General features: G+C 40.1%; 1 protein-coding gene across 3 annotated transcripts in view; it reads left to right on the top strand.

Annotated features, from left to right (window-relative positions):
* vwa8 (von Willebrand factor A domain containing 8) overlaps nucleotides 1-19684 on the top strand; it is a 54198-nt gene that overhangs the window by 5616 nt on the left and 28898 nt on the right. For all 3 annotated transcript variants that reach the window (XR_016115742.1, XM_089002363.1, XM_089002364.1), the window contains exons 5-28: nucleotides 1222-1389; nucleotides 1498-1662; nucleotides 1733-1782; nucleotides 2445-2553; nucleotides 2809-2913; nucleotides 3042-3170; nucleotides 4325-4459; nucleotides 4545-4622; nucleotides 5147-5307; nucleotides 5383-5496; nucleotides 6808-7006; nucleotides 7810-7887; nucleotides 7962-8077; nucleotides 8188-8285; nucleotides 8614-8720; nucleotides 9108-9179; nucleotides 10555-10631; nucleotides 12977-13052; nucleotides 13145-13280; nucleotides 13943-14062; nucleotides 14302-14507; nucleotides 16028-16179; nucleotides 17970-18078; nucleotides 18524-18662. Coding sequence is in view for 2 of the 3 variants with exons in the window: in XM_089002363.1 (XP_088858489.1) it covers nucleotides 1222-1389; nucleotides 1498-1662; nucleotides 1733-1782; nucleotides 2445-2553; nucleotides 2809-2913; nucleotides 3042-3170; nucleotides 4325-4459; nucleotides 4545-4622; nucleotides 5147-5307; nucleotides 5383-5496; nucleotides 6808-7006; nucleotides 7810-7887; nucleotides 7962-8077; nucleotides 8188-8285; nucleotides 8614-8720; nucleotides 9108-9179; nucleotides 10555-10631; nucleotides 12977-13052; nucleotides 13145-13280; nucleotides 13943-14062; nucleotides 14302-14507; nucleotides 16028-16179; nucleotides 17970-18078; nucleotides 18524-18662 (2899 nt within the window). In the remaining variant the exon portion in view is untranslated. The remainder of the gene's footprint in view (nucleotides 1-1221; nucleotides 1390-1497; nucleotides 1663-1732; nucleotides 1783-2444; nucleotides 2554-2808; nucleotides 2914-3041; nucleotides 3171-4324; nucleotides 4460-4544; nucleotides 4623-5146; nucleotides 5308-5382; nucleotides 5497-6807; nucleotides 7007-7809; nucleotides 7888-7961; nucleotides 8078-8187; nucleotides 8286-8613; nucleotides 8721-9107; nucleotides 9180-10554; nucleotides 10632-12976; nucleotides 13053-13144; nucleotides 13281-13942; nucleotides 14063-14301; nucleotides 14508-16027; nucleotides 16180-17969; nucleotides 18079-18523; nucleotides 18663-19684) is intronic.

The raw sequence follows: 19684 nt of genomic DNA, 5'->3' as shown, positions 1-19684 counted from the left end.
AAACGTTTTTCTGATGTCAGTTAGGAAACAAAAAAGTGACGTCGGTTGTCTTTTAACTATATTACAGATTAATTGAAAACTATAGAAACTTGTCCAAATATGGACATGTTTTTGATCAACGACACCATTATTTTTATTTCTAAATAAAATGAATTTGATAATTTAGGTAGATGAGGTAAGCCTATTTGCATACAATATTAAGAAGATCACAGGCTTTCTTTATAATGCTGTAAAAGCATCTTTCTGCTGATAGAAAGCATCGAATAGTTCTTTGCCGTGCAAAAGGAATGGAAACACTGTCTTGACAGTTCCAAACAATCATACCCTTTGATAACATTCATGGGACTGGGAAAGCATACGAGTTTGTTGTGCTCAAGGAAAATGCAAAAAAGAAAAGATTCTGTGATGCATCGTATTGAGAGAGCCGTTGTAAAAGAGCCACTCATGAGCCTTGCCTGGTGTTTTTGGTGTCCCAAGAACCTCTCAATGTAGTATCCCCCAAAGGTCGTATTTCTGCCACCTCTTAAGTAGAAACATATGCATTGGTTTCAGAAATACTTATTTTACAATCCAGTATATCGAAATGGTCTCAGCCGTCATCCCTGGATTAGATTGTGCAGGGTTACTTTTTTGCCAAGAATAGCCGCCCCAGCAATGCTATGCTAGTTTCAAACCGGACCCCCTTGTCCTGTTTCATTTTAGATTACCAAATAATTATATCATTACATTGTTGAAAATGGGCTTGCAGTTAAATTTAGAACATCCTGACCTCGGGATAGTCATTCTTGTGGCTGGGCTTTCCCCCGTATGCACATTACACACACACCTAATTGCATACACATTGGTCCTGTGGTCTCCCTATACTGCTTAAATTTTCTGCCTGCTGACGTCAAGAGAAGCTTTTGGGTTTTCAATTGAACATTGCATATACACACACGCACGCACACACACACGCACACACACGCACACACACACACACACACACACACACACACACACACACACACACACACACACACACACACACACACACACACACACACACACACACACACACACACACACACACACACACACACACACACACTCACACACACTGTAAACTGTTTCCCTACATGCTGCAAAAATATCCCTTCCAAAAATAAAACTTTGGTTTTGTGAGGACAATCATATAAATAAAGGGTTTTATCATACTTGGATGTTTGTGTCATTTCTTCTCAGTGCGCTGTCAGGGCAGCCACCCAAGGGCGAGTTCTTCTCTTGGAGGGTCTGGAGAAGGCCGAAAGGAATGTTCTTCCCGTCCTCAACAACCTGCTGGAGAACAGAGAGATGCAGCTGGAAGATGGGCGCTTCCTCATGGCAGCCGAACGCTATGACAAGCTGCTGCAGGTCAGAACACCAACGTGAAATTCATTTTAAAAAACACCCTTTGTTTTGTTACTATTTTATGTTCTTATTTTTATAAACATTTGTTTGTTTGTTTATTCTGACCTGTAGGACCACACAAAAAAAGAGCTTGATAGCTGGAAGATCGTCCGCGTTAGCGAGGACTTTCGAGTCATCGCCCTAGGTCTACCTGTGCCCAAATACAAAGGCAACCCACTTGATCCGCCCCTCCGATCTCGCTTTCAGGCCAGAGACATCTATTATCTCCCGTTTAAGGTATGGTCTTCCAGTGTTATTTAGCATGAAAAGAAAGTATACGGTTGCTACAAGAAAACGTTATTTTCAGGACCAGTTGGAGCTGTTATATGCAGCAGGACCGAACATTGCGGCAGAAAGGTGAATTCCCAGTCTCGTATACGCCACCGTAGCTAATTGGAGTTGGAATACAGTCATAGCGTTTGCGAATGCCTTTATGTTGCTTTTCAGTGGGTTATTTATTGTCATAGCATTTGGCTTAATCTGTGGTTCTTAACCTTGTTGAAGGTACCAAACCCAACCAATTTGCATGCACATTCACTGAACCCTTATTTAGTAACACGTAATAAAAGAATACGATTCAAGTTCAGTTTTAAGTTAACTTGGCATGACAAATCATGCAGATAATACGCTGAGTCTCATCACATTACATGATGCATATGAATTCATATTGTATATTTGTCTGACCACTTTTTTAATTGTACTTTTGGTTCAACATTTCTTTCAAAAAAAAAATACATGACATAAGATCACGACAGTCACACGATGACTGTGCAAGCTAAATTTCCTGCCTGACCTGAGTAATTGACATTCCATTGCAGAGGCTGTTTTTGTGTATTGTGGTTGTGTGTGTGTGTGTGTGTGTGTGTGTGTGTGTGTGTGTGTGCGCGTGTGTACAATATACTATATACTGTACTACCGTTCATATTTTTTGTTTTTGTTTTATTTTCTTATTATTATACTTACATCCATACACACATACTGTAATTGAACTCTCCTCGCACGGTTTTTCCTTGTGTCAGGGTGTCCCAGCTTTTGTCACTTGCGACCACACTGTGCTCCCAGGAATCAGCTAACCTGGGCCTTCCTGACTTTCCTGTAGACAATCTCCTTAATGGCCTGAATGTCCTGGTAAATACCCATTGAAACCCCTGCTCTCCTCTCTGATAAAGGGCTTTGTATTCAGATCAGATGTTTGAATGCAACGGTCACCAAGTCTGGTCCACAAGGGCCCCTATCCCACATGCCTTCCTCCTCCAACACACCTGATTCAAATGATCAGAATGCAGGTCTCTTGGAGGAGGCAAATGTTGAAAACATGTAGTATCGGGGCACTCAAGGGCCACAGTTCACAGGTCTAATCAGTTATGTCCTATGTTTCCATAGAATGTTTTCCCCATGATGTCGTCACAGCAGCTGGTCCAGAGACTTTACCCCTACCAGAGCATGTTGGGCAAAGACGGGTGCAGCGCTGTGGAGACGGTGCTCAGTGTAGGATAGCATATTTGACGTTCAGCTTTGTAGTATTCTGTCAGTGGTCTACGGCATATTTTCTGCAACTTGTGGGTTGTCAGACACATGAGTGAACAAGTAATGCAGCTTTTTTGGATTTTGCACAGAAATTTGAGCTTCTGGATGGCTGCAGCAAGACGTCGAGCAGCACCGTTGTCAATGTGTCCAAAACAGCAGGCTTTGAGGACTGTGCAGACGTTACTTTGAGTTTTTCAGATAAAGATGTTACAATTCAGGTAGACACCTTTTTTATAATGTTTGAAAATAATTAACGGGGTTTTAAATTATACTCGCGTACTGTTATGCCCTTTAATGTGGGAAAGGAGAACCTCCATCGTCAATGCTCTTGTCAGCGGTTCCATGCCCTCACATCCAACCAAAGCATGCTAGGTTCAGCTAACTTCAAACCTGAACGTATATTTTTTTATTATGAGTGAAGCCCTGCATGACTGGGAGACATTACGCTGGTGTGCATGCACTGCCACATTCAAGTGCTTTGCATAAAATAGGCAACTGTTTCACTCACACACAGACTCAACTTAGAAAGATGTGCTTCTGAACCGAAACATAGTACTATTTAATTTCACATGAGTCAATGCTCGTTTGTGCGGACCAAATCGATCCATGTCCTCCCAAAAATGCAGTTTTGGGTATAGAGCCCCAGTTAAAACAATTAAAAAAAACTATAAACGACAAAATGTAATCTAAATAAATGTAATGCAGGCACTGAAATAATTATCCATTACATTAGAATGTGTTTGCATTGTGAGACTGCATGCTTCAAAATCAAACTGGTTTCTATAATTTACATGATTTTTCTTTGGCTCTGTCATTAGGATTTTTATTCGCCTCACAGCTGGGAAATAGTCAAGAGGTCGTGAATGAAACAAAGCATTCTTATATTCCCAATGTGTCAACAAGACGAATAGAGCATGAATAAACAAATATTTGTCAATTACAAACTTTTAACGTATTCAATTAATGCTTGTCTCATGTATTCATTTGTGTAAATGTAAATACCAAATTAAATCACTAGTTTTTGCATTTTGGCCCAATGTTGTATGAAATAGGTACGATCCATAGTCGAGTGTCGTTATGAACTTCTACACAAAAAGCGCAAAATGTATTATAACTGTAATTATATTTGATATCTGAGAAAAATAAAGAGAATATTGGGTTAATGAAATATTTGTACCCAATTACATCTGCTCAATAATTATTTTCAAATGCATTTTTCCCAGCTGCCAATGACTCAAAAATTGGGTTTTGAATGTTGATGATGAATCATACAATGTGTTCAATTTATATTAATATAATGCCACTGTCTTAAAAATAATATTAAAACAGTATTCTGTATTTGTTGTGACAAAATTCATCAATGAACAATCAGGTGCCTGCAGGCACCAAGGAGCACCAGTCACCCAACAGTAGCCACGCCTTCATCAGCACCCCTAGCCACTCTCAGCTTATTGCTGACATGATGCAGTCACATATGGTGAAGGACATGTGTCTCATTGGAACCAAGGTGCTACATACACATGCATACATGCATAGAAATGGTGTTTATTGTTAACTATTGCTTTGATTTAATCATGTTCTGTATGCTTCAGGGTTGTGGCAAATCGGTGATAGCGAAAGAGTTTGCTGAGATGCTGGGTTATAGCATTGAGCCTGTCATGCTCTACCAGGTAAAAAAAATATAAATAAATATGACAACAGCTACCATACTTTATGGACTGTTAGGCGCACGATATTAATAGCCGTAATATTAGTGAGCAGTTGAAAATGAACATTGTACATACTTTCGACATACGAGGTGAAAAGGCACGTTATTTTGGTGAAGCATGGTAGAAGTCATTTGGGACTGACTCCAGTACGCCCACAACTTGATTGATAACAGGTGGCATATAAGATAAAACAAGATAAGATAATATGAGATATGCTTTTTTAGTCTCACAATGGAGAACTTTCCAATTCACAGCAGCAAAGTGATGAAAAAAAGAAGCACGAGAGCAAAATATAGGAGCTGTTGTAAAGGCAGCCTCTCTCGCGGGGTAAAATGAAGGAATGGCGATGGCCAGTCAATCAGTCCAATCCGTCTCTTACACAGTGTACTTTCTATCCTTTTTTTAAATCTTCACAAATATGTAGTATCTCATTTTAACTTTACATTGTATTTGTTTATGTATTGATTTCATTGTGCCTGTGACAGGATATGACAGCCAGGGACCTCCTCCAGCAAAGGTTCACGCTCCCCAACGGCGACACGGCGTGGCGTCCGTCACCGCTGGTCACTGCTGCCATAGAGGGCAAGCTGCTGCTGCTGGATGGTATACACAGGGTCAACCTGGGAACACTGGCTGTTCTTTCCAGGTAAGACCTAACATTTATCACACATTTCAGTATTGTTGTAGATAAACCAAAGTTCACCAGTGTTACATGCTGCAGGTTACTTCATGACCGGGAATTGGATCTTTATGATGGCACCAGGCTGCTGAGGTGGGATAGATACCAGGCACTGAAGGAGAAAAACAACTTGACAGACGCGCAACTTAAAGAGAGGTATACTCATTTACAATGTGTTTGCTTTGTCATTTTGAGCAAGAAATGATGTTAAGGAAAAGAAGTCTACATATATGAGTTCCTGCGTGTTTTTAAAGCACAAAGGGGGGAGCTTGTCATCCGACCACTTAAACGTCCGGGAATAGACCGAACAATTTACAGTGCCAGGAATTGGGACACTGACAAAAATTCTGTGCAGAATGAAAAAAAAGGCTTTTAATCGGAAGAAATCCATTTGTGTTTTAGCCTCATAAATAGTTGGGTTGTCACAGTATGCACAAAAACATCACTGTTTGGTGCACACTTTATTTACTTTACAGTACCATCTGTTACGCGTGAACAAAATGCAACACTTTGTAACTGTTCACACAAACCAATTTATTTTGACCCATAAAGTTCTTTCTGATGAACCAATATTAAACTCTCTTTATGGTACGTTAGCAGTGATCAATGTTTTATTTTGAAGAGCTAAGGTGCAGTTAAGGTACTCAGAATCAGAATACCTTTATTCGTCCCACAATGGGGAAATTTGCAGTCCACAGCAGCAATTGAAAAGTGATTGGGATGGGGTGGGGGTGAAAGGATAGAAAACAAGATATTCTAAGCATAACAAAATAAAAATGTCAACTGTATACTGTGCAAATGTAAATGTGCAAAACCGTGCCATAAGAAAAAAAACTGTACATAGTGCAGAATCAAGAAATGCATTTTGCATTTCTTGATTCTGCACTATGCATTATGCATTTTGCATTCTTCTAACAACATGCAAAATTATACTTCCCTGCTTGAAAAGTACACCCAATAACATCAGAAAGTTGTCGTCAACAATTTGCCCAAAACATCCTTGCCTGTGCCAGAAACATTTTTACATATTTGAACGAATGCTGTTATGCAGTGCAGGTGGCAGTCAAGCAATAACTGTTAGCTTCAGACTCATGTATTTACCATGACGATGCTCAGTGCCCTCTTAAAATGCTCTGCCTTCACCAGTTTAAATATTGTACAATGATGTGTTGGTGTTCGATGGGGTTACAGTCATGGTCCTCTCTGGCCTCTTGAATCAGAGGCTTACACAGCCAACGGTCAAAAACCATGCGCTTCCTCATGACAGATTGGTTGTGACCAACACACACACACGCATGGACACACACACACACACACACACACACACACACACACACACACACACACACACACACACACACACACACACACACACACACACACACACACACACACACACACACACACACACACCTTCTGTCTTCCCCAACACTGTCGCCAGTGTCTCATTGGTATCTGTTTTTCCAGGTCAATCTTTCCCATCCACACATCGTTTCGAGTGGTCGCCCTGGCTGAGCCTCCACTTCTGGGTGCGGGTGCAAGCACCAGTGGCAGCAGCAGCAGTAAAGGTCAGCAATGGTTGGGTCCCGAATTGCTCACCATGTTCCTGTACCATACCGTCAGGCCGCTGGCCCGAGCCGAGGAGGTCAACCTCTTGCAAGGACTGGTGAGATACTCTCAGTGGGCAAGAATTTATCCTCTGGTCAACGTTTTGACTTTGAAATATTTCATTCAACTTTCTGAAATGATTTCATTATTATTATTATTTTTCACACAATTTAAGATAATATCCAGTACACCACATCTTCCCATTTAGCTCCTTACAAACAACACTTTTCCCGTAAAAATTGATTTCTTGTCATTTTGACACGTTTGCTATTTAGACATTTTCGGGGCTTTTTGCCTTATTTTCAAGCAAGAAGAATTTTGATTATGAATGATAAATGACTAAATCATCATCGTAATTCAGTCTAAAGTTTTAACCATCACCAATTTATTGTCACTTTTCTACGTGTCCTAATTATGTAAATATATTCCCTCAAACGTTCAGTAAATATATCCCGGTTGAATCAAGAACTATATTGATTTTAGGTTTTCTGACACAAGAAAAACAAGGTAACATTGAAGTATAAATGTGTTCACCACATATTGTGCCACATGTTGCAAGTCAGCACCGTTTCTAGCAAATGTATCGATTTTTCGCGAGTGGTCATATAATCCAAAATTTCAGCCGTAGCTAATGTCAAATCGGTGTCTCAATGATCAAATTTAAGTTTATTTTTACAGAGCTTAATCATTAAAAGTCTTCACGAACCCAAAATTGACAGTGATGAGTAGGATTCCTTGCTCTCTACTCCACAAGTGGGCAAGAAAAAATTGAAAGCCTCATATTGGAGAAAAATAGGCTGATTAAGGCTCCCATTAATTTGATTTCAATACACTTCCTCTTGTTTTCATTTCACTTTGCAGTCTCCTAATGTTCCTAAGGAGGCTGCCGAACAGCTCCTGCATATCACGCACACTCTACGACAAACAACTGATCCCACAGTAAGTGTATCCTGAGTGTGCGCGCACGTGTGTGCCAATGTGATTTACCTTCATTTATCTGCATGTGTCACCAGGCACAGTCTCTGGCCTCCTCCCTCTCGACCAGACAGCTGCTGCGGATCTGTCGCCGACTCTCTCGCTACCCTGAGGAGAGCATCGCCCACGCTGTCAACAAAGCTTGCCTCTCGAGGTGTGCTCAGCGTTGCATGAACTTTCGCATTTTATCCACTTCGGCACCTGTAGAAAAAGGGCTGTAGTACGGAGGACGCCCCTCAACACTATAGCACTGTGTGTTTTCAGGTTTCTTCCCAGTTTGGCCCGTGGCTTGCTTCAGAAGAGCCTCACCAACTGCTCCATACAAGACACTCCAGACGCTGACGACACACGTGACTTCACTTGTGCGTCCGAATAATTTGCATACACATGACTTACTTTCTGTGTCAATCTAAATTCAGTTTCCGGGTCTTTGTTGTGGCACCGAGGTATGACTGGTTAGCACAGTTCTGAATGAAGTCATGGGTTAAAATTCAGGCCAGGATTTGTTACAGCGTTGTTAAAGCATGATATAAATCAATATGTATTGTATTGCATTGTGTCCCCAAAAAAGTCTGGAATGTGTTCCATGTTAAAAACATATCCTCAATCACTACATGTCACCCAGCATCAAACCAACTGAGCTGTTTAAATTATTGGGGTGATTTCTCACTTGGTTTGTTTTTTCATCAGGTATGGTCAAAGATGGAATGCTCACTATTGGGAAAGTTTCTGCTCCCATCTACAAACCCCATGAGAAAATGAAGGTTCCAGATGTGCTCTTCTATGATAATCACCAGGTAATTCCTCAGTCATCAACCCTAGCGCTGACCAATAATCATTGCAGTTGATTGATTGATTTTAGATGATTGAATGACTGAAGTCACTGGTGTGACAGTTCTTAAAATGAGCAAGCTCTATTAATGTGTCCTATAGCCTAGATTCCTCTCTTCCCAACACTTTCTCTCTCTGTACGTGGTCCGCATTATCTTGTGCCATTTTGGGAACGTTATTGAGAGTGAATGTTGTTGACGTCATGTCTGAGGGCCAGGTGTAGATGTCCTACTTTTTTTTCCCAATGACCCGTTTTCTTCCTGTCTTCATAACTGAAGGACAAAAACCTAAAAAAGTGACATATAATTTTTGTAAAAATGTATTGTGACTAATTGTGATTTGTGTCTCTGCAGCACGTGATGGTGATGGAGGACATGTTAAAAGACTTTCTATTAGGAGAACACTTACTGTTGGTCGGCAACCAGGCAAGCTTTGTCACAGATTAACAAAATTACTTTTTTTGATTTCCATTTTCAAAAAGGAAAATGTTTCAATTTGGGATTGTTGCACTCTAAACATTACTTTGTGTTCATAAGCTGTTTAGTCAGAAAAGTGATTTTTTTTTTTCTGGTTCATGAAATCTATTAGCCCTACATTGCTGAAAACAAGACTCAAGACTAACTTTCTTTCGATGCTAAGGGTCACATAAGCATTTAAATTTAGCAAATTTACTGGTCCCACAGGCATGACAAAATGAAAAAAAAATACTTTAAATAAAGGCAGTCTGCAGCCTATACACAACATACAGTAAAGTCTCGTTATATCGATATTCAAGGGAGTCCGAAAAAATATCGATATAACCGGGACTATCGATATATCCGACCCTGTTTGCATGTAATTTTCTCCGTGCGTGCATAGAAATAGTATCGATATAACCGGGACTATCGATATATCCGATATCGATATAACGAGACTTTACTGTATGTCCAATTGATCGTGTAATTTAAATATTGGTTATTAATCAGTGTCATCTACTGTGAGCGAGGTATCCCCCAAAAAATATAGAACCACAGTACATTCCTACTTTATGGTTATGGTGTATGGTAACAATTTTATGGCTTAATTGTTCCCCACTATTAATCACAAAAGTCATCAGTCATCTTGTCAACGTCAGCCCATAGAATATCACAAATCAAATACCAGGAAGCCAAATGTGCAATACTGTATTAGCTTCAGATTTTGAAGCTAATACATACAGTACAGTATAGTACTGTATTTATCCTTGCAGCAATGTGAGGCACTTTGGAAAGAACACAAGACTCAAAAACTCTTTTAATCCTTTCGGGAATTTCTGCGATGAGCACTTCCTTTAGGAGGCTTTGTCCTGTCAGTTTAGCTTTAGTGTGTCGAGATACAGGATAGAAGTGGACACGGCAGCCAAAATATGGTGGTCTGTGCTGTTGCAATAATAACATGCGGCAGTCAGTTGGGGAATCTGTTCCGAGCCAAGACATTAGCGGCTGTCACAGCTCCTTGTAGGATGTCTGACTGCTCGGTCACTGTGGTAAGCCAGTGAGTCCAAGAGAACAGAGGAACCCCCTGTCACAAACTGTTACCGTCAAAAGTAAGAGATGCTACCCTCTGCATTGAAGGCAATCGACTTCTTCCACACTCTTATAGAACATTGTTCCTAAAACAACACATTTTATTTTACGTCTGTGTAAGCTCTCAGTCGTACAGGAGTGGTCCATTGATGAGACGGTTTCTTCAGCCGTCATCTGTACAAATTTGCCTCTTGGATAGGAGGCGAAACATCTGAAACCTTCACGTTTTATTTTACTATCTTATTATCTTCCATAGGGTGTCGGGAAAAACAAAATAGTGGACAGGTTCCTGCACCTTCTGAACCGATCCAGAGAATATCTACAACTGCACAGGTGAGTTGTAACAACATGATTTTTTTTTTTTTTTGTAATTGCTCAATGTCATGTTGGTATATAATTGCACGTTCTTTCTGAAATTTCATTTTTCTAACTTAACTTTAAATAATAATAATAATACATTTCATTTATAAGCGCCTTTCAAAACCCTCAAGGAAACTTTACAGTCACAGGATATTTTTTCTGCGTGTGAGCAGCGGCAGCTACACGCGCCAGCATTCACTCAACAGCAGTGTGTGTTCAATAATTGTCAAGTGTGATGACACAGAGTACCACCAAATACATGAGGCACATGGTGGGGTTTGGTTACTGCCAGGCTTATAGTGTGACATCTTGCCTTGTACAGGATACAGAACGATATTTTTCTGATAGTCTGACTCCGTAACCGTTGTGAATAGCAAATACGTCGTGTGGATTGACAACGCTATAAGTCATCCTGTATTTGTTGAATACGCTGTAAAAAATTGATTCCGGGCCGGCCCATGACATAAACAGTTCTTGCAGCAGAACATTAATTGTAACACAGGAATTGATGTGGGCCCTGTCTTGGTGTTGTGGCCCGAAACAACCACATTGAATGTTTATGCCATGGGCAGGCACTGGTTGGTGTCCTCTGCTTTCGCTGCTTACTTTCCCTGCTTACTGTTTTGTTTTCGCTGCTTAATATTTTTTTTTAATGTGCACCTGCAGTCAGTCTTGTCAAAGTCAAAATGGATGGTTTTGTGGATGGAAATGGACCAGCAGCTAATATTAGATCAAAGCTGCAGGGACGGGAGGCAGGAAGATATGTGCATGCGTGCGTGTGTGTGTTTTTTGTGTATGTGTGCGTGCGTGCGTGTGTGCGTCTGTGTGTGTGCGTCTGTGTGTGTGTGTGTGTGCGTGTGCGTGTGCGTGTGCGTGTGTGTGTGTGTGTGTGTGTGTGTGTGTGTGTGTGTGTGTGTGTGTGTGTGTGTGTGTGTGTGTGTGTGTGTGTACACGTACAGACACGTGCATACACATGCTTTTGGGCGAGTGAAAGTCTTTGGAGATGTGGTTTAGAAACGCAAAAGCCGCGCACGAAAGAAAGTAGGACAGATACCGGGTCAACTAGAAGATCAGTAGATCATGGATAAGTGGAAAGTGCGGGGGCTGAGGTTGGGGCAACTCTAGTAATTTTGGAATGTCCACTGGGATTAAAGATGATTGAGATTTTAATTTGGTGTCATATTTTTAGTTTGCTAATTTAATGAACTCAAATGCATGTATAGTCCCAGCCATCTTCATGATCTCGAGAAGAGAAATAAAAAAGCGACTGCACCAAATAATCCCAACCTGTTTTTAGAAAACTCATTTGAGGATAAGCGATAAAGAGAAATGTAATTGTCACAAACTCAATATTAGGACTATACAGTATTTTCAGCACGAACGTCTCGACTTCCTCCATCGGTATGTACAGTACCCGTGAGACATTTACATCAGAACCAGAAAGCATTTAATAGTCCCATAATGGGGAAATTTCCAATCTACAGCAGCAATTTGAAAGGGAGTAGGGGGGTTTAAAAGATAAAAACACAGTATTCGAAGCATAATTGAAATGTCGAGGACTGAAATGTATAACTGCAAAAATGTTTCATAAAGAACTACATAGTGCAAGCATAAAAAAGCCTATTTGATATATGAAACTGCATTGAGTCAACATAAGGTGGCTGTGCTATTTACAATACAAGAGTCCAGGTTTTTATTTATTTATTTGCTCATTCACGTGTGATTGTTAAGAACTCTGACAGCAATCGGTAGAAACGAGCGGCAGTACCTCTCCTTCTTGTTGCGTGGGTGTCACAGTCTCTGGCTGAAGGAGCTACCCGGTGCTGTCAGGGTGGATAGGAGGGGGTGGGAGGGGCTGTCCATTATGGCTTTTTGTTTAGCTAGCGTCCATCTGTTGCCCATCTCCTCCACAAACTCCAGCGAGCAGCCTCGGACAGAACTGGCCCTCTTGACCAGGCGCTCCAGTCTTTTTCTGTCCTGGGTGGTTATGCTGCCTGACCAGCAGACATTTACATACTGAGTATGTGACTTGCGTGACGTCACACCCCCAAGGACGTCCAGTTGTAGATGACTTCAACTCATTATCCTTGACTGTTGAAGACTGAAATCTTTTTCCTTCGTTACTTTTATACATTACTTCATAATCCAGTTGTAGCAGACCAGAATTTGGTGCGGTGAGAATTAAGATGTCTCACTTCTGCAGGCAAATGGAAATTCTCTATTAGCTTTCATCAACATAAACATAGTTCAGTGTTACTTTTTATCAGACTAAGACGTTCTACATTACATACATTCTTCAATGCATGTGCTCACTGCAGGGATACGACAGTGCAGACCTTGACCCTGCAGCCTTCCGTTCGAGATGGTATCATCACGTATGAGGATTCGCCGCTGGTCTGTTGCAAAGGAGTCATATTTTTCCAGTTTGCTATTCGTGCATCAATGATTTTTCTGAACATTTAAGTCGCTTCTATATGGACGTGCAGGTCAAGGCCGTGAAGATGGGGCACATTTTAGTGATTGACGAGGCTGACAAAGCTCCCACGAATGTCACCTGCATCCTGAAAACCTTGGTGGAAAGTGGAGAGATGATTCTGGCTGACGGACGCAGAATTATCTCAGGTATGCTCAATACCCTTCACCTGCAGGGTTTATTCAACAATGTTGCAGAAGCCTAAGATTATCAATCAGATTCTGAAAGCGCATTGTCGAACAGTTTTGGCGAAAAAAATGTTTTATTTTGTAAAAAATGTGATTGCGATTTAACATGCAATTTTCTTTTAATGTATTTTCCTAGATTTTCTTTAAACAAGCAATTTTCTTCAACAAGCACAATCATGTCTATTATTAGTTATAAATTATAAAGTAAATTAAGCAGAAATTCATCTGAAGATGGGTTATTATCAACTACAGTACAATTACAGCTATACATTTACTCATCGTACAATACAACAAATGGCTACATATGGATATAGTTATCCTCTTAATATTTGAACAATAATAACTAAGCAAGGTGGTTATTTCAAATAATTTAGCCAGAGGATGCGATTGGATTGGTCAGTAGCATGCACACTTTTGTGTCTATGCAAACATCAAACACATAAATGTCAAAAAAATTCAAACATTGTGATTTTACATGGTTATGGGTCTCAGTGTTAATGTTACGTTTTTATTTTCTTTACTTACTTACTTTATTCTGATTTACTTCACATACGTTGTAAAGTTTTGTGTTAATATGGTTCAAAAATTATTATTATTTTGTCTCTTTTGTGTCCTACTCTTAGATCCACGTGAAGCCAAGGGGAGGCCTAACACCATCGCCATGCACCCGGACTTCAGAATGATAGTGCTGGCTAACCGACCGGGCTTTCCCTTCCTGGGCAATGACTTTTTTGGAGCTCTGGGTAGACACATATACACACGCACCCCCCCACGCACACACACACACACACACACACACACACACACACACACACACACACACACACACACACACACACACACACACACACACACACACACACACACACACACACACACACACACACACACACACACACACACACACACACACACACACACACACACCAACATAGATCTATTTATTTTGCATTCATAATTTAATTTGCATTCATCTACACAGGTGACATCTTCAGCTGCCATGCCGTCGACAACCCCAAACCCAGGGCTGAGCTGGCAATGCTGAAGCAGTACGGCCCCAGCGTTCCTGACACTACTTTGGAGAAATTGGTTGCTGCCTTTGGAGAGCTCCGGTCAATGGCTGACCAGGGTACCATCGCATACCCATACTCTACACGTGAGGTTGTCAACATTGTCAAGCATCTCCAGGTACCGACTTTGTAATCCACATTTCTGTGCTGCTACAACACATGAATGCTAAGGAATTGTTTGTCCCTCTGGTTTATTGTTGGCCTATCCTTGTAGCCAGGATTATTCGAATGTTTTAAGGCAAGGGTGTCAAACTAATTTTTTGCCCCGGCCCACATTGTAGTTACGATTTCCTCTCGGGGGCCGTTATGAATTTGGAGAAACCATTTGAATGTTTAATCCCCTTTACATATTACACATAGATCACACAACAAATTAATAAAGAACTCGTTTTCAAATTTGAAGTCAAAAATAATGACTGTGATTGTGGTTTACATAGGACTATTTGGAAGTTTGATTTGCTTTCGCAGGCCGAATAAAATGATGTGGTGGGCCAGATTTGGCAACCAGGCCTTGACTTTGACACATTTGTTTTAAGGCATTAAATGATTTGTTATTTATTAATCTAAGCCTTTGGGGTTTCTAAAAATTAAATGAATATTTAACGCTTGACATCCTGATCAATGCCTTCGAGAGTGGAGGCCTCGATATTTTATTAGGCATACAGTATAATGGAAATGACAAGGTGGGTCATTGATTATAATCAAAATAGCAAAGCAATTTCACCCCATCATCCTTCTTGATATTTGTCAGCTTTTATAGATTGTAAGAAAACACTTGTTGCTTCTATTTATAGATGTTAATGTTTACTGTATGAAAAGGACTTATTTCTGTTAGAGTTTTAAATGTCCAACGTTATTTGAATTCCCCTTGAATTTCACAGATCGCGAAAGATGACGTGTCCATTATGATACTAATCTCTTTAACCGCAAAACTTGTATAGATCCAGATTATGCATTTAATTATATTACTTTACAAGCATCTGCATGTTAAATGACACGCGTGATCCAGCCAATGAGCCTGTTTTACCAAATAAATCGTATCCCCCGAATGTTTAGCTCGCGATCACTTGATACAGTAGTTTGCAAATACGAGGAGATGAAATTATTACTTGTACACTCTAGCCACAAAGGGATCATAAGTCTTCTTGTGCCGGTCCCAAGCCCGGATAAATACAGAGGGTTGTGTCAGGAAGGGCATCCGACGTAAAAGCTGGGCCAAAACAAACATGCGTATCATACCTCTGAAGATGGAGGTTACTGATTCGCTGTGGCGACCCCTTGAAGGGAAAAGCCGAAAGGAAAAGAAGAAGACACTCGGTCATTTTGTTTGTAATCTCGAGCCACTGTTTATTCATCATTCTTCATACAATTCTTGTTTCCCTACAAGTGGCTTGTCTCCTTGTGCTCAGGTAGCGTAAATGTTTTTTTTAAGTTCTCAGCTAGTGTAATTGAAAAAACAAATAAAAAAAAAAACAACACATACCGATGTACGCAGGTCTCAACACAGTTTCATAACATTTGACATTTTAAATGTAGAGTTGCATTATGTTTTGCTTTCTTTGTTTGTTTTCTTATTTTGCTGCATGCAATATTGGGAACAATAGTTTGTCCTGTTTTCTTACATCTCCATCCCAACAGAAATTCCCCAACGAAGGTCTTGCCAACGTGGTGCGGAACGTCTTTGACTTTGACTCGTACAATAAAGATACACGGGACGTCCTAATTGAGGCGCTGCACAAGCATGGCATCCCCATTGGAGCCAAGCCCAACTCTGTTCAGCTGGCCAAGGAGTAAGCCATCAGCAACACAGCGCTCGCTGGTCATGACATAATATTCACTTGCTAAAAGGCCCCATGCCAGAACGCACATGCAGATCCACTCTAAACCACGACAAATATTTTATTAAATGAATATTTCTCTTGACTTTGCCAATCCAAAATGAGCCTTAATATCTTGATAGTGTATCTTACTACATTATGCAAGTGCACATAATGTTGTGGTCAACAAGCACATTTCGTAAGAGGAGATTATCCGCAAACATTTTATCTTGTTACAGATATGGCATATTTTTTAATGTAATATATAAAGGCAGGATTTAGAATAACAATCATGTTTAACATATTACTTTCTGCTCATAATGTTGGAAGTAATTGCAATGATCATGATTTGGTTGGGGTTGCATGACCTCAGATTAAAAAATAAAAATAACACTCAAAAAAGTTGAGTCACCGTAATTTAAAAAAAAAAACAATCACAGGAGTGGGCAAATTAGCTATATTCGCAAACGATAAATAGTCTATACACAGTCCATTTTGGCAAAACATGAACATGAGCACAATGAAGAAAAATACAATTGCTTGCTGTGCTTACAGATGGAGAAGCCAGGTAATATTTATTTATACAACCTCCCAAATGAGGCTGGCCTCATTCTGGGCCCACTACCGTAGCAAGTCCTGGTTGGAATTTGCAGTGCTTCTCCAGCACACGTGTGACCGTGATAAGAATAAGCAGTATGGAAAAATGGATGGCTAGATGGAAATAACCACGGACCGCATTATGTGCAGTAAAAGAAATCCGCACTGTTCTTCAAGTTTAACGCTGGAATCATAAAAACATTTTCAGAATAATGCCCCCCCCCCCGCTCCCCCCCTGCAATATGTTCAAAATTACAAAACTGATTAAAGGTTATATATTTGCAACACACTGTATTATAGATATTCATAATACATTTTCATGAACTTTCTATTTGGTACTGTAAAACTTGAATTCAGCTTTAGCTGTTTTCAAATGACACTGAACTTGTATGAGACTTCAATGAAGTATCTGCATGAATCAAGGTGTTCGAATGACAATAGCATTAAGCCTTACAATAATTACAACCTACAGACTACAGATGTGAAGTTTGACCTTTCAATAAAGGAAAATATTTGTTTCCGTGGCGTCCTGTGGTTTTATTTTGAACCGATCACATATGTTGGAAAAAAAAAAATGTACCAGTAATCTGAACTAAACGGGGCAGAAACAATTATTTTCCTTTGGAAGACAACGATGTGTTCTGTTAGCAAAAAATACCTCCAAAAAAGAAAGTGAAATGAGTATTCCAAACGTCACTCAAAGAAAGTATTTTAACCAATGACCTTTAAACTTTGAGGTGGATTTGCTAACCAGATGGCCCACTCTTCTGGCTTTGAGATTGTAACCACATATGATTTTAGAAGAAACTTCATTACTTGGGGCCCAGGTGTTTCATCTACTGCAATGTGCTTTAATAACTTTGCATATGGCAAAGGAGAGACATTTTTGCCAATGCCAGCATATAGTAAAACAGCGTCAGCCACTCCACCAGGCCCCGCCTCTCAAAGGCACACATAGAAGGGGTAAAACTCGGTATATGAACACACATGTCGCGGCATTCTCTATCTATTTTGAACACGAGTAAATTACTCCAACGTGTAATAGTTTGGACCTGCTTTAACAAAGTATGAGGACAAGTGTCCAAATATTCGACTTTTGTAGTTCATCACTATTTGCAGTTAATCAGACTCAACTCAACAGGTCACAAATTGATCTATTAACCCAGGTTGCCCCTGCCAGAACCCAAGATGATAGGATACTGGACAATAAATCAACAAGGCAATGCCCGACGCAAACTGCTATGTCCTTCTGAGACACATCACATTGATGTTAAGGTAAATACAGTAATGTTTCAGTTTTTTTTTCCATGGGAGACATATTGGCTCTCATCATGACACCAGCAAATGTGCGCTGCAGGTGGCTACTTGCCTCTGCTTGTGGAAGCACAGCCCAGAATGTGTGTATGTTTAGCATTATAACAGTTAACTTCCAGAATTTGATCGTCATTTGAAAGTAGGTCTTGATGTCCACCCAACAAAACGGCTCATGATGTCCTCAGTGAAACTGTGGATGGTTAATTTGTAAAATTACCCCACAATTACACAAATATAGAATGACTCACTTTTTTTTTAAATAGCTGACATTGAGATTTAATGTATGTACAGTACAGGTATTTGGTTCCTATCACACATCAAAGACATAGTGTATACAAACTATTGAACAATTCAGGAATAAAATGAACGTGGCTGTCTGTGCTAACTGTATGTCTCACATTCCCAGGGCCCGGTCTACCTGCGTATTCAGGCCTATCCATGCAATAGGCAGGAGAGCCGAGCGTTGAGTTTCAGTGAGGAAAAAGCCCATTGGCAGATTCCCATGAATGAAGTCAACATCATTTGCGATGTCACCACCAAAGATGGTATTTTGTTCTGTTTTTTTTTTAATCAATGAAGTTCTGCTCTCTTCACGTTTCACATTTTTAATGCACTATTAAAATTGTTTATTTAGTTTGTTATTCTGCCCTATGACAAAACTCCCCTCCACAAGCCATCACTTACCGCGACCTAAGCTGTCTGGGGCTTTATGCCCTTGGTAGGGTCACCTATGACAAACACATCCTCTGTTAAGTAAGAAGCAAAGCATGGCTCATTGACACTTATGATGAATGAAAATATTGGATGCCGTTTTCACTTGCCTGGATACGGGTCACACGGCCCCCCCTCTGGAGCCAGGCCAGGCCAGGCCGCCCACCACCACCAGCCCTACCCCTATTAGAATAAAATAAGAAAAACATTTCGCACAATGGAGAAATTCCGAATTTACAGCAGCAAAATAAGCAGTAGAAAATAGATGGATGGCTATTATAGGCCTGTGCAGCCGCAAGCAGGAGAGTATCTTTGATCAAGGCCTGACTATGTATTTGGTCACCAGCCAAATTAAATTCAACAGGAAGTGAATAATAATGTATTGCTTTATTTTGATAACACAAAAAAACAACTTTTATAAGTATTACAAAAGTTCGATACTCACCCACATGCAACCAGTGGCCAAGAGTCCTTAATTTTACATGTCATCAACCAAAGAAAATTCTCAAAACATTACGCCCTACTTGTCTGCAATCTGTATTCAAAAACAAGTATTCCTAAAAAATTTAGAAAATACCTTTTTTTCCCCAAAAAATATTGTAAGATTTAAAATTTAAAAGATGGGACACACTTTAGCTCTGTTCAATCAGGAGTAATTCTTTACCACACTGATTCATGCCTCAGTCTGGTTTCCCTATGGCTATTTTTAGACATCCACTGTGCCAAAAGGGACAGCACAAGATTTCTCAGTAAGAAGCGATCATAGCATGATTGCTTTTTGGGAGTCACATGTGTCCCTAAAATTGGAGCGAAAACGTATGAAAAAGCCCTCTTCTCTTTTATTGAATTCTATTTA

The sequence above is a fragment of the Hippocampus bargibanti genome, linkage group LG08 (genome assembly GCF_051943395.1).
Source record: "Hippocampus bargibanti isolate YZ-2025 linkage group LG08, ASM5194339v1, whole genome shotgun sequence".
NCBI classification, from domain to species: Eukaryota; Metazoa; Chordata; class Actinopteri; order Syngnathiformes; family Syngnathidae; genus Hippocampus; species Hippocampus bargibanti.
Note: the sequence above shows the minus strand (reverse complement) of the source record. Positions and strands in the feature narration are given on the sequence as shown.